The 15,983-nt window shown below is 37.1% G+C and overlaps 1 protein-coding gene across 2 annotated transcripts in view; it reads left to right on the forward strand.

Moving 5' to 3' along the window:
- ATG10 (autophagy related 10) overlaps positions 1-15,983 on the forward strand; it is a 302,871-nt gene that overhangs the window by 14,554 nt on the left and 272,334 nt on the right. For both annotated transcript variants that reach the window (XM_082378458.1, XM_082378457.1), the window contains exon 2: positions 504-623. In XM_082378458.1, the coding sequence (XP_082234584.1) occupies positions 516-623 (108 nt within the window). In that variant the 5' untranslated portion in view covers positions 504-515. The remainder of the gene's footprint in view (positions 1-503; positions 624-15,983) is intronic.

Here is a 15,983-nt window from a genome sequence, read left to right on the forward strand (position 1 = left end):
TTTGGGTTTCCATTTTTTTTTTTAATAAATTTATTTATTTATTTTTGGATGCATTGGGTCTTCGTTGCTGCGCACGGGCTTTCTCTAGTTGCGCGAGCAGGGGCTACCCTTCATTGTGGCGCGTGGGCTTCAGTAGTTGTGGCTTGCGGGCTCTAGATCGCAGGCTCAGTAGTTGTGGTGCACGGGCTTAATTGGTCTGCAGCATGTGGGATCCTCCCGGACCAGGGCTTGAACCCGTGTCCCCTGCATTGGCAGGCGGATTCCCAACCCCTGCGCCACCAGGGAAGTCCCTGGGTTTTCATGTTGATCACATTTTCTTCCTGATTAAAAAAGGGGGATAGGGTGAGAAAGATGGAAACAAAACACTTTTTTTTTTGGAGTGGCTCTGAGGTTAATTTCCAATGTACATCCCAAATTTCTGTTTGTTTAAAGAAATAAGTGAATTAGCTGAATTCTTTTCAGTATTCATTCCACAGCTGATGCTAATAGTTTTTATATTTCAGTTGTTACTTAGTATGGAAGAAGATGAGTTCTTTGGAGAGGAAACGTTCCAGCATTATTGTGCAGAATTCATTAAACATTCACAGAAGATAGGCGATGGCTGGGAATGGAGAACTTCAAAGGTAAGAAAATTTTATTTTCTATTTCAATGGGGTTTTTTTTTGTTCCCCCCCCCCAAAAACCTCAGTAATTGAAAGTAATGTATGAAAGCTAGTTTGATTTAGTAGAAGGCTTAAATTGAAGAATGTTTTAAAACAGATGTCCATTTTATTACTTCAGCTATATATACTCATTATAATTAGGCTAATGAAGTATTATCTACAAAAGTCCTTAGGTGAACTGCTTTAATTTAATAATAAGAGTTGTTAGCATATTAATTATCTGAATGTAAACAGATGCTTCTGTGGTGCTTCAAACCATTTGCTTACACTATTAATTTTCTTAGGAAACTACTTTTGTCCAGAGAGTGGAAAGGTAATCCAGAAACCAAACCATAGTCAAATAATCACAAATTCTGAAATATTGAGGACTGTATTCACTGGGAATTTCTTAATAATATAAATACTTCCAAAACATTCTTTCTTTTGATTCTATTCAGTAGTAATAATGTAAAAGGTCTATGTACTCATTTATTTCCACACAAACATTTAGTAAGGTTCTCTGCCAAAAGCTCTTTAAGAGTTCCTTGAAATCCTGTTCTTAGAGAATAAGTAAGTTTTCTCTACTTGACATTTTATCTGATCCATGAAAAAGTGGTGAATCCTGATTCTCTGCCGATTAACTCTGTTTCCTATATGAAATCTGAGAAATGAGAACAGTTTTGAGCTTATTCCTATGATTCAGATCTAGAGGCTAGGGAAATGCAGGCCTTGATCAGATCTAGATTGTCACTGGGAGGAGAAGCCATGATTCCTCTTGGGTTGTATATCAGCTAAGCTTTGACAGGGGAGCTCATGTGAGGGTTCAGAGGTATAGAGTCAATTTCTTGTGGTGGATTCTAGCCCCACTCTCTAAGCTAGTGATGGGACAGTTCATAAACTTTTAAGGCATCTCTTGCTCTAGGATAACGTGACCTTACTAGCATCTTTTATTAATTTTGTTCCTGAGTATTTAATAATTTTGTTTGCTATTATGTTTGAATTTTTATTCATCTTATTTCTTCTATGATTATTATTGACATATAAAAGAACTGCTAATTTTTGTATATTAATTTTGTAACCATTCAGTCATCTTACTGAATTCTCCTGTTAATTTTCATAATTTTTCAGTGATTTCTCTTGTGTCTTCTAGGTAGAGTGAGGTTATCTGCAAATGAGGAGTTTTTTATTGCCTTCTTTGTAATATTTCTCCCTACTATTTTATGAACTGAGTAGAAAAATGTTAATAGTAATAACAGCTATCTTTGTCTTCTTCCTGACTTTAATATTAATGCTTCTGATATGTAATGATTAAAATGTTGGCTGTTTATTCATTGAATGAGAATAGGTTTCTGACCCCTTTTGTCCTGTAATAATTTGTGTGATTATTCCTTGGGAACTTTCCCTTTTTACCAGGTTAAAAAAAAAAAAAAAAGAATTTTTCTTTTATCCTAAGTTGGAGGCAGGATAATAGAGATTCCTGTTACCATTTCATGACCTAGCAGAGTTGGGGAGCAGAAAGGTAGGGAGGAAATTGGGTCTGTGTGTGTGTGTGTGTGTGTATGTGTGTGTGTATGTGTGTGTGTTGGGGGACTCTGGGGAAGATCTCCAGGAGACAAATTATATGTCAGAAGTTTCTTCACTGAATTTGTTGAAACTAGTGCCATAAGAACCAGTTTCCAGGATTTGTTTTTATTCTGGCCTGGCCTCTACTTCACGGATGGGTATGGCTAAGTCTAGTTTCTTGTTTGCTGCCACTTTCTGCTGAGCTCCCTACCCTTTGGAGTAAGGATTGCACCTCTAATTAAGGACTGTTCTCTTTAATGTGGGGGTAAGCCTGTAGATAGTATCAAAACAAAACAAAACATTCATCAGAGAAAATCTTTATAGCCTTAGGGTTAGGACTGCAAACTCAAAAGTCTGTGAAGAGCTGGTTGGGTAATGTAAGTGGGTCAAGCTGCCAGGGACAAGACAGAATGGACACTGAGTCTTGGGGCCTGTGGCTGACCAGAGTGCTTGGCCTGAGGCCAGGTTGGAAACATGGGCCCAGGGGTTTACCAGATCTTCCAAGAAAAGTAAAAAAGATTTGGGGGTAAAATCTAAATTTTTAAAGGTTGGCAACTAATTAAAAAATATATTTTTTAAACACAGTGAGGAGCAAACCCAACATGCCAGTGATGTATAATATGTGGGCTCTGTGTGGCCAGTGGGTGACTTCTGGGACTGGGTGTCTGCGTGGTGTTGACTGCGGTTTCTCGCCCAGCCCTGCCTCAGTGCATGCTGTTGATCTGAATTAGGAAAAGGGGCTCCAGCAAGGAGATCCCTCTCTTCTGTATTTTGGAATATTAGTATTTTTACCACTTAATTTCTGCAGTCCTATACCCAGTTTAAGAAGGAAATTGTGAATCAGTCACTTGGTTATTTCCTTTAACCTTCCATCTGTATTACATCTCAGGCTTTGTGGGACTGTTTGGAGACAATACTTAGAATATTCTTTTACTTTTTAGGCTCCAGAAATTAATTTTTATATTAAAAATAGTTGTATTGATATATAATTGACAAACAATAAACTGCACATATTTAAAGTGTATAATTTGATAAGTTTTGACATATGTACGGACCTTGAACCTTCACTACAATCATGAGAGTGAACATATCCATCATCCCCAAAAGTTTCCTAATACAACTTTTTAATGCCTCTCTCTGCCCCTTTTTGCCCCTTATTTTTAAAAAAACCTTTGTTTATCCCTGTATGTAGAGGCTCCTTTAAAGAGTACATATATTGTCACTCATACCTTCAGGTTCGTTCATAAATCACTTTGGTACCACCCATTTTATTTTATTTAAAAAAAAATTTATTTATTTATTTATTATTTTTTTGGCTGTGTTGGGTCTTCGTTTCTGTGCTAGGGCTTTCTCTAGTTGCGGCAAGTGGGGGCCACTCCTCATTGCGGTGCGCGGGCCTCTCACTACCGCGGCCTCTCGTTGCGGAGCGCAGGCTCCAGACGCGCAGGCTCAGTAGTTGTGGCTCACGGGCCTAGTTGCTCCACGGCATGTGGGATCTTCCCAGACCAGGGCTCGAACCCGTGTCCCCTGCATTGGCAGGCAGATTCTCAACCACTGCGCCACCAGGGAAGCCCCCCATTTTATTTTTTAATTTTAAAATAATTGTGACAATGTTTAGAGAATTGGTATAATTCAACTTTTTATATAAGGCAAAGCATCATTTTTCCTGCAGAGTTGATGAGAAAAGCAATGTGAATTAATGAAACGTGAATAATTTCAAATTTTTAAAAGGAAGAAGTTTCTTAAAATAATCAAAATAGTCCTAATTTTTATATCTGGAGGTATGCAGATTAAGGAGAATACTTCTAAATCAATATTTTTTCAGTGGGGCTTAATTCTGTTGGCATCTGGGCAGGACAGTTCTTCTTGTTCTCCTACCCCCATCATCTCCAAACCCTTCAGGAAGGCGGTACACTTTTGTTGAGAGCCATTGTTTAACATGATGGTCTGTCAAATATTAAAGATAGTGGTTAATAGCATGGGCTTCAGAGTTAGATAGACCTGAGTACAAATCCTGATTCTACCATTTACTAGCTGGATTTTAGACAAATTACTTAATGTCTCCAAACTTCATTTTCTTTATCTATAAAATAGGAATAATAATAATACTCACCTAACATGGCTATTGTATACGTTAAATGAGATTTGCATTCAAAAAGTTTAGCACAGTTTCTGGCACGTGGACAGTTATATTGTGGTTATAATTTTTAGTTGGTTGTTTGAAATTTTCAGCATCTTTTGTTATAGAAATAAAGCTATGAATGAAATTGTAGTTAGGTTTTCAGAAACCTTTATGAAAATCTATTAGCACCAAATATACCGTAATAATGGTCCGTAGTGTATTATTCTGAATTCTCTACAATAAGAAAGGGGAGCAGAAGATGGTAAATAACAATGAATGCAATTGTTTGAAACACATTATAGGGTTACGTTGTTTTATTGCACTTTGCTTTATTGCACTTTATGGATATTGCATGTTTTACAAATTGAAGTTTTGTGGCAACCCTGCCTCGAGCAAGTCTATTGGTGCCACTTTTCCAACAACATTTGCTCACTCGTGTCTCTGTGTCATATTTTGATAATTCTCACAGTATTTCAAACTTTTTCATTATTATATTTGTTATGGTGATCTGTGACCAGTGATCTTTGATGTTAGTATTGTGATTGTTTTGGGGTGCCAGGAATCCTGCCCATTAAGACAGCGAACTTGATACATGTGTGTGTTCTGACTGCTCCACTGACTGGCCATTGCCCCATCTCTGTCACTCTCCTCGGGCCTCCCTATTTCCTGAGACACAACAATATTGAAATTAGGCCAATTAATAACCCTACAATGGCCTCTAAGTGCTCAAGTGAAAGTAAGCATTGCCTATCTTCACTTTGAATCAGAAACTGGAAATGATTAAGCTTAGTGAGGAAGGCATGTCAAAAGCTGAGATAGATCAAAACCTAGGCCTCTTGCACTAAACAGTTCGCCAAGTTGTGGATGCAAAGCAGAAGCTCTTGAAGGAAGTTAAGTGTGCTATTCCAGTGAATATGCAAACGATAAGAAAGTGAAACAGCCTTACTGCTGATAAGAAGAAAGTTTTAGTGGTTGGGATAGAAGATCAAACCAGGACAACTTCCCATAAGCCAAAGCCTAATCCAGAGGAAGGCCCTATCTCTTCAATTCCATGACGGCTGAGAAAGGTGAGGGAGTTGCAGAAGAAAAGTTTGAAGCTAGCAGAGTTTGGCTCATGAGGTTTCAGGAAAGAAACTATCTCCATAACATAGAAGTGTGAGATGAAGCAGCAAGGGCTGAATGTAGAAGCTGCATCAAGTTATCCAGAAGATCTAGCTAAGATCATCAATTAAGGTGCCTACACTAAACAGCAAATTTTCAGTGTAGACAAAATAGCCTTCTATTGGAAGAAGATGCCATCTAGGAGTTTCACAGCTAGAGAGGAGAAGTCAATGCCTGGCTTCAAAACTTCAAAGACATAAAGGCTGACTATCTTGTTAGGGGCTAATACTTAGCTGGTGACTTTAAGTTGAAGCCAATGCTCATTTATAATTCTGAAAATTTTAGGGCCCTTTAGGTTATGCTAAATCTACTCTGCCTGTGTTCTATAAATGGAGCAAAAAAGCCTGGATGATAGCACATCTATTTATGTGGTTTACTGAATATATTAAGCCCACTGTTGAGACATACTGTTCAGAAAAAAAGATTCATTTCAAAATAGTACTGGTCATTGACAATGTACCTAGTCACCCAAGAGCTCTGATGGAGATGTACAACAAGATTAATATTGTTTTCATGCTTACTAACACAACATCTATTCTGCAGCCCATGGTTCGAGTAATTTCGACTTTCAAGTCACATTTTGTAAGAGATACATTTCATAAGGTTATAGCTGCCAAAGATAGTGATTCCTCAGTTGGATCTGGGCAAAGTCAATTGAAAGCCTCCTGGAAAGGACTCACCATTCTAGGTGCCATTAGGAACACTGTGATTCATGGGAAGAAGTCAAAATGTCAACATTAGCAGGAGTTTGGAAGAAGTTGACCAATCCTCATGGATGACTTTGAGGGGTTCAAGACTTCAGTGGAGGAAGTCACTGCAGATGTAGTAGAAATAGCAAGAGAACTAGCATTAGAAGTGGAGCCTGAGGATGTGACTTACTTACTGCAATCTCATGATAAAACTTGAACAGATGAGGAGTTGCGTCTTATGGATGAGCAGAGAAAGTGGTTTCATGAGATAGAGTCTACTCCTGGTGAAGATTCTGTGACGAAATGACAACAAAGCATTCAGAATATGACATAAACTTAGTTGATAAAGCAGAAGCAGGGTTTGAGAGGACTGACTCCAGTTTAGAAAGAAATTCAAAATGGGTAAAATGCTATCAAACAGCATTGCATGCTACAGAGACATCGTTGGTGAAAGAAGTGGTCAGTCGATGTCTCAAACTTCATTGTTGTCTTATTTTAAGAAATTGCCACAGCCATCCCAACCTTCAGCGACCACCACCCTGATGAGTCAGCAGCCATCAACATCGAGACAAGACACTCCACCAGCAAAATGATTATGACTCACTGGAGACTCAGATGATGGTTAACATTTTTTAGCAATAAAGTATTTTTTGTTCATACAATGTGTTTTTAGACCTAATGCTATTGCACACTTAATATAGTGTATACATAACTTTTATATGCATTGGGAAACATAACTTAGTATAGTGTAAACATAACTTTTATATGCATTGGGAAACCAAAAAATTCATGTGACTCGCTGTATTGTGATATTTGTTTTATTGTGGAGGTCTGAAACCTAGCTCTTTGTATCTCCAATATATGTCTGTATATATCTTAAAAACCCATGGGCTCATAATGTTAGAGAAGGAGGGAGGGATGGGGGGGTGGGGACAAAGAGAGAGAGAGAGAGAGACAGAGAGTGGAGCAGAAGAGACTCCAAACCTAACTCATTGAACACCATTGGGAGTATCTAGGACATGAACTCATCAACTCCTTGGTCTGAAAATTGTTAGTCAAAAGGAAAGAAATAAGCATTTATCCTGTCTTTCCTGTATGAATTATATCTCATAGTAACTAAATAGCCTAATTTGATAAGGAAAATTTTTTTTCCCCTGAGAATTCCATCTAATAAATATAGAAAGGATGATAGAATTAGAAAGTTACCACTTTTCAATCCCTAATGAAATGAATTAGTCAACAATAATCAGTAGGTGAAAATATAAGGTGAAAAATTGATGTGAAATTTACAAAAGAGGGATTGATCTATCATTACCTGAACCTAGCAATCAATCTTATCATTACTAAAAATAGGATATCCAGATATTATATACTTTCTGAAGTTTTATAACCTGAATCACAGAGCACAGTCTATGGAATATTCTTGCCCCCAAAGATGAACCTGAATAGAACCAATTAAGGAAGACAAGTGATAGAGGACCAAGTTAATTGACACCACAGGAAGCAAATAGAAAAATCCAGAAATCTAAAGGACATTTGACCCAGTTTCCTTAAAAAGCTAATGGTAGGATAAAGAAGTGAGGAGGAGGACTACACTTCTAACTATTTAGAATTAAGGACCAGTTTTTTGTTTTGTTTTGTTTTTAATATATCCTTGGGGCAGCAACCAGTAAGCTGTCCTGGTACGCAAAACTAGTGTGCAGCTCAGATCATGTGAGACTCAATCATAGGAGGGTGAGATTACCAGCCTCGTTCACTAGATGGGTCCACTGACCATGTACTTGGGTGTGTTGACAGTGTCAACTTGCTATGAAAGTTTCGAAGTCCTTACTTTCCTTTTCTGAATTTATCTTATTGACCCATAACAAAGAGTTTGCAGATTGAGAACAGTTTTGGGACTGGTAATTTACAATTAGTTCTTGAATTGGCACCAGTTCAGACCACGTTTTGAGTAGCACTACTCTAAATTAATAGAAATCAGGAGGCATAGCCTAATGTAATGTGTGAACCTTCTTTGGACCCTGACTCAAATCAACTGTAAAAGGACCTTTTTTGAGACAGTTGGGGATATTTGATTATGGACTAAGGTATAAAATGTTACTAATGAGGTTAGCAAAGAAAAAAACACACCAGGGATAGATGAAGCAAATGTGGCAAAATCATGACATATATTGAATATAAGTAATGTGTATATAGGTTTAATTTTGGTACTGTTCTCTCTACTTTTTTGTGTATTACATATATGCTTCCTTTTCTTCAGTGTCATCACAATTTATTCTTCACCCTAAACTTTATTCATCATTGCAAATGTTCTTAACCTTGTCTTAGATTCAGAGCCCTTTTGGGAATTTGTGCAGTTTAAAACTTCAAAGCAACTTGCCTTCTAAAATTTTTTCTTTTGTTTTTGTGTTTTTACTCACTGGATATGAGTACATTAGTTCTGTGATTTCACCTTTTACAGGTTATTGATAAAATAATTTCCCATAACTTTTCAACTATATTCTCTCACTTTTGTATAGCAGAAACAGGAAGAGAGACCATTCAGATACTGAAAACAAAATATTCTATTCTATTAATACTAATTTTGAGATTAAATTTTATACAATTAACACTAGATTATTTTGTATGTTATTCGTTTTTTTAAAAAAATTTAAATTGAAGTATAGTTGATTTACTTTGATTTACAATGATATGCAGAAGAATTGTTTATTTTATTTTATTTTATTTATTTTGGCTGCATTGCACGGCATGCAGGTGGCATGAGGGACCTTACGAGACCAGGGATCAAACCCATGCCCTCTGCAGTGGAAGCACAGAGTCTTAACCACTGGAACGCCATGGAAGTCCTGTTACTCTTAAAGAAGAATTAAAAGGCCTCTGCTCCCCACCCCCCATTAATCCCTGTCTCTTCAGTTAAACCTACTTGATTATATTTTGAAATTTCATAGCAGCACACTAGAAATATTTTGATTATTTCCCTGACAGCTTAGGAACCCTTATTGAAAGGGCTTATTTCCTAATTTATATAGAGTAAAAATTTTAAATTTTATTTTATTCTTAGAAATTAAAACAATTTAAATTTCTTTTTGATTCCTGATTTTTAATTCCATTTTAATTCCTCCCTTTCAGTAGTCTTTCTCTCTGACTAATTCACACTGATTTTCTTAGAACCCTTCACCATTATCCTAATTACATCAAATTCATATTTTTAAAATAGATTCTAAAATATTTCCATATCTTACTTTATTCCATCTTTTAACACTATCTTGTTAGAAAACCCACCCTACCCTTCCCATCAATCCTGCTGCCGTGCTGAATTTCACACCTTGTTTATTTGCACAGATATCTTTATTTTTAATGTCTTACTCTGAAAAATTTTAAGCATACAAAAGCAAAGAGAATAGTATAATGAATTCCCATGTACCTATCACTTAGCTCCCACAATTATCAGCTCACAGCCATTGTAACAATATATATATTGTGAGTAACAATATACTGTTTTAAAGCATATATCATGAAGTGACATGATATATCTCAATTCAATTAGGTTGGCCTTCTTTTTTCCCCTTCCCCCATATGTCTTAAAATTATGGGTTTTTCAAGTGCACTCTAAATTTATTTATCATTAATATTAAAATTAATGATCTCAGAAAAAAGACTCTAGAGACATAAAATATTATTTCTACAAATTTTTATTTTAAAAAGTATGGTAAAATACATATACATAACATAAAATTTATCATCTTAACCATTTTTAAGTGTATAGTTCAGTAGCCTTAAGTACATTCACATTGTTGTGCAACCAAGTTCCAGAACTGTTTTCATCTTGCAGAATCGAAACTCTATACCCCTTAAACACTAACTCCTCATTCCTCCCTTCCCCAGCCCCTGGCAACTACCCTTCTACTTTCTATGAATTTGACTACTCTAGGTAGTTCATATAAGGGGAATCATACAGTATTTATCTTTTTGTGACTGGCTTATTTCACTTAGCATGACATCTTCGAAGTTCACCCATTATTTCTACAAATTTTGACTTAGGATTTATAAAGTAGAGAACTAAACAGAGAATTGGGGGTGAATTTCCGTTAGATGATGACATCTTGAATTACATAGCCTCATTCTGTTAAGAGATTTCATTTCTTTTATTTTGAAGCACAACATTATTAAAGAGAGTTAAAAATGCTTTCTATGTGTGTCTGGTGAGACTAATTTTTCATCATGTCTCCAATTTGCTGATACTGTATAAATCCTACTGGCTAGTTCTATCAGAAACATAATCAAATTAGAGAGTAAATAATAGAATTAATATCTTAAATACAGTTATTTTACTTTGCCTATGCATTCATTTTTGTGGTATTTATACATTGAATTGTTGGAAGTAAGGCTTTCTGTTTTAAAGGTGAAATATTAACTATCCTCATACTTTTTGATCTCTATGTACACAATATCCTTAGATAGATTCTTTGCTAAAATTTAGTGACAATTTTAAGGTTTACGAAAAGAACAGACATTTCCCACAGGTTTCTTAAGTATAATATTGCTTTATGTGAGTAACAAATAAATACATTTGTTGGTTTGAAATACTTAATTTTGCTTAACTTTTATTCTTCTTCCTCCAGCTTACTAAAAACATTTTTTTAAAAAAAATTTATTTATTTATTTTTGCTGTGTTGGGTCTTCGTTTCTGTGCGAGGGCTTTCTCTAGTTCCGGCGAGTGGGGGCCACTCTTCATCGCAGTGCGTGGGCCTCTCACTATCGCGGCCTCTCTTGTTGTGGAGCACAGGCTCCAGACGCGCAGGCTCAGTAGTTGTGGCTCATGGGCCCAGTTGCTCTGTGGCATGTGGGATCTTCCCAGACCAGGGCTCGAACCCGTGTCCCCTGCATTGGCAGGCAGATTCTCAACCACTGCGCCACCAGGGAAGCCCCAAAAAACATTTTTTATATATCCCAGTATTAATCCTTTTTCGGGTGGCTGTGAGCATGTTATTGCTATTAGTTTTAGTGTAATGCTGTATTTGTTTAAGTCATCTACTGTGAGTTAATGAAATATCATTTCTGGCCCCAAATGTCACTAGATAAAGATTAAATATATTGCATTCACATAGTCTCTTGATTAGACTAAAGTAGAGTTTTTTTTAGTTTATCTTTGGAGATTAGGAGAAAAATGCACTTGGAGCAGCATGCTGTGTTTTTGTAACAAACATTGACTCATAGTTACACTAGGTTTTTCATTCATAATTTATTGTGTGTTATGATATGATCTGTCACTTAAGCATATGCAAATCTTAAGCAATCACTTCAAGAAGAACAAGTTGTATTACTCGTGAATTAAATATTTTTGAACACCATTTTTAAAGACTATCAAGAGTATCAGAAAGGAAAGCTGTAATACTTTACAAATTTATCAATTGAACTTAAACAGTGATAGTAATTGTGCACATTTAACAATTAAAAGCACATTCTTGGCTAACAGTGATGTTTGGGTTCATTGGGCAGGCTGGCAGGCTCTATTTCAAAAAGCCTCCTAGGGAGTTAACACTGGTAAGTTTATCAAGCCCAGGATCTGACCCTCAGATTCAGATAGAATGGAATGGAGCTGTCTCTCAAAGAGGGATCCACATCGAGCAATGTCAAATTATATATATATATATATGTATACATATATCCTTTGACATTTGTATCCTGATATATATATATATATATATATATATCAGAATCTAACTTATTAATTTATAATGAATAGAATTGTCAAATGAACTGGAATGCTCCTGTCATTGTGATGATTCATTTTGTTTTGTAAGTGGGCAAATCACAATCGCGTGAACACAGAATGAGTACAAATTCTCATGTGTAGTTGTATGAACGAAATATTTAGTGGCATAATCTAAGAGTGGCATCATACATCTGGCTCTGCAGTAGGGATAGTCTTACCATTTGAGGCCAAGTTGTTTAAAGTGTTGATATGTAGGGTAAGAAATCTCTTTCTTGAATAGTGTAGTGGGCAATGCTAATGTTTCCTCCACTGATCTCATTTTTTTTTTTTAAAGTTTTAATGACTGACCAGTCTCTTTTGGTTGCCATTTGATTATAGCCAAATCTTGCAGACTGGGGAACTATTCTGTCTCTTCAGGGTAATTTGCCCATCTGCTCTGATCTATTATGAGTTAATTTCATGCTTGAACTCGAAAAATGCTTATTTCCAAAGCCTTGGATTGGGCCTCCAGTTACAGACAACATTACCCTGATCTTGAATGTTTGTAGAAATAGAAAAAAAAATCATAAAAGAATCACATTACCCTAATACAATTGTGGTTGTTTTGGTGAATTTCCTTCATGTGTAGGCTTTCATTTTTAGGTCCTCTTAAACACGTGTTGCTAAATTTCCCAAATGGGATTTTAATGGTTGTTCTTTTAAATTTAAAATATTGGAGTGAAATTACATATCTAAAACATTATCTTCCCTTTTAGGAACAGAATAGGTGTTCACTTTAAAGATTGATTCTGCTGGGTATATTTTGTAACTGGTTACCTAAATGAACTGTCATACTACTTCTAGTGCTTTTAAAAATAATTATTTGGTGCTTTCCATGTCATCTGACATAGCAAAAATATGGTTTCTTTTCCAATATATATGGTTTCATTTTGGTCATGTTGTTTTAGTGACAATTTCCAGAACTAATTGCATGCTATAGCAGCAATCACATGTATTCTTGCTTTACAGCATCCTTTTTTAGGCTCACAACACTTTGTAAGTATATGGGGCAGTCTTTTTTTCTTCATTTTGTGTCAAGATAACTTGAATAAACGAATAAACTTGGACACCGAGATAACAATTGACCTGCCCAAGTCTGAGCTACCACTGGAGCAAGGACCCAGGTCTTTGGACCACTACAGTCCCGAATTGCCATATACTACTTATCTTCTTCTAAATAATAGCCTTTGTACAAAGTTTAATCACATAAGTGATCTCACAGATTAGAGTTTGGTAACCTCAAGCTCTGAAAATTGAGCTCCTCATCTTTCAACCTCTTGTCAGTTGAATTCTTTGTTTTAGTAGATGGCTCTACCATCCTTCTGGCTCAGGCCGTTAACCTGAAGGCTTTTACATTCCTCTGTCTCCTCAATACCTAGACCTGATGGATCATTATATCAGTTTATTCCACCTTTAAAAATCTCTCACATTGGCTTACCTCTGCCTCCTCTGCCCTCCTTTCCCATTGCCACTGTCTTGGCTCAGGCCATTGTTTCTGCTTTCTGTTTCTGATCTCGCCCTCTGCCAACCTGACTTCCACCCTGACAAAGTGATCTTATAAAACGCATTTCCAATCCATTACTCCCTGGTTAAGATCCTTTAGTGATTCTCCGTTATTTCAGGATATAGTTTAGGGTCTTTAGCTAAGCATACACAGCTCATGCCTAAAACAGATGCACTATTTTGAGTCTGGCTTTGTTTACTCAACATTCATTTATGCATAACTTTATGGTCAGTGATTGGTCAGAGGTTATGCTTGGACACCTGAGCATGATGGATGGAGTAAGACTTCTACCCTTCCCAAAGGATCTATATGTGGGTTGGGGAGCACATTCAAAGTTCAGGCAGGTTTCTACTCTGCCCTGCCTTCTAGTTTCTCCCATGTCCTCTGTTCATGTGAGCAGCTCCACCATCAGCCCAGGACTTGAGGACAGTATGGTTTTCTTGAGGCATGTGGGTGGAGGCAGCCAGGGTTGTTTGCAGAGTTCAAGCCCCTCTGTGGTCTCTCATTTCCAGGATCTACCTATTACCTTTATGGTTTTGTTGTCGGGAGGTTGCTTGTCCCAACTGGGATGGCTACCTCAGACTTGCTCCTGAGATTGCTACATTTGCTGGTGATGCTGCTGGACTGCATATTTTCATCTTTGGCTCCAGATCAATTGAGCCTATCTGGCCTTGAAGCTGCCCTAGCCTACGGTCCAGGGAGAGCCCTATCCCTGACCACCTGACCACAGGGGAGGGATGGCAGCAGCCCCAGGCAGGAGTATCACAGAGTCCCACTGTTCTTACCCTAATTTCAACAGTGTTTCATGAATAAGTACTTCTTACTAAGTTATTTGACTTTGGTTGATTACCAGAATCCTGAAATGTTTTTTTTTTTTTTTTAACAATTTTGAACAGTTTCCAAGTTGTTTTTTGGAGATTTGAAGTCCTGCCTCCTGACGCCACAGGGTGATTTTAATTTGCATTTGCCTAAAAACTAGTTCATTTGAGCACCTTTTCATATGTTTATTAGTTTATTGTACCTTCCTTTGTGATTTGTTTGGTTAAGTCTTTTGCCCATAATCACTACATATTTTTTTGAGATTAAATTTAAGCAGATAGGTAACCCCACCCTCAAGTTTGGCTTAGAAGCCTGCCCCTTCTCTGTAGTTTCATATAATTGACGCACAATTTTGTATGGTGGTTATCTGTATACTTGCCTGATTCCCCACAGTAGTCTGAAAGCTCCTTGACTGCAGGAATTTTGTTTCTGTATCCTCACTTCTATATCCTTGGTGCTTAGTGTAGTAAGCACTCTATATGCATTTCTTTTTTTAAAAAATTTAATTAATTAATTAATTAATTTTTGGCTGCATTGGGTCTTTGTTGCTGTGCATGGGCTTTCTCTAGTTGAGGCGAGCGGGGACTACTCTTCAATGTGGTGCATGGACTTCTCATTGCAGTGGTTTCTCTTTGTTGTGGAACACAGGCAGTAGGCATGCGGGCTTCAGTAGTTGTGGCAGGCAGGCTCAGTAGTTGTGGCTCGCGGGCTCTGAGCACAGGCTCAGTAGTTGGGGTGCGCGGGCTTAGTTGCTCGGCGGCATGTGGGATCTTCCCGGACCAGGGCTCGAACCTGTGTCCCCTGCATTGGCAGGCGGATTCTTAACCACTGCCCCACCAGGGAAGCCCTCTGCCAGGTTTTTTATTTGTGTAAATGCATCTCATTGTATTTCATTTCATTGTATAATATATTGTTTGAAATAAATGGGTCATTGACTAGTATTTAAAAACCTATTTGTTTTATAAGAATTTTCATTAAATAGTAAAATTCCTTTTTAGTAGAATGAATCATTGTGTCCAATGTTATTATGTAATGTTATCGGAGACCTCTAAATTTATTGCTGCTAAGCTCACTGGTAAATTCTTTGATCCTTTAGTAGTATTTGACAAGGATTGATCATTCTTTTCTCCTTGAAATACTTTTTTCGTTTGGTGTCCTTACTCTCTTGGTTTACCGCCTGTATTACTTTTCACTCCTTTTCAGTCCTCTTTGCTGTTTTTTCTTTTTTCCATAACCTCATAATATTAGGGCACCCAGGCACACTGACTTTCTTGCTGTTCCTCAAATGCACCAGACAAACACTGCCTCCTGGGGGCCTCTGAATTGGCTGGGCCCTCTGTTTTAACCCTCTTCTTCCAGATATGACTAACTGCCCCCATCCCTCTGTCCCATCCCATGTGTTTCCTCACATGTCACCTTCTTTCTGAGGCTTCCCTGACCACCCTATTCAATATTTCAAACTACTTGGTCCACCTACCTACAGCCTCACTCCTGATTTCCCTTATCCTCTTCTACATTTTCTTTTTCTCATACTATTATTCACCTTCTAACATGCTCGGTAATTTACTTATTTATTATATTTATTGTTTAATGTCTCTCTTTCCCTGCTCAGGCTATGAGGACAGAGATCTTTATTTTGTTTGCTGATATGCCCAAAGTAACTAGAATATCACTGGGTATAAAGTAGGTACACAAACAGATATTTGCTAAATGAATGATTGAATATCTG

Source organism: Balaenoptera borealis (assembly GCF_965194805.1).
Source record: "Balaenoptera borealis genome assembly, chromosome: 2".
NCBI classification, from domain to species: domain Eukaryota; kingdom Metazoa; phylum Chordata; class Mammalia; order Artiodactyla; family Balaenopteridae; genus Balaenoptera; species Balaenoptera borealis.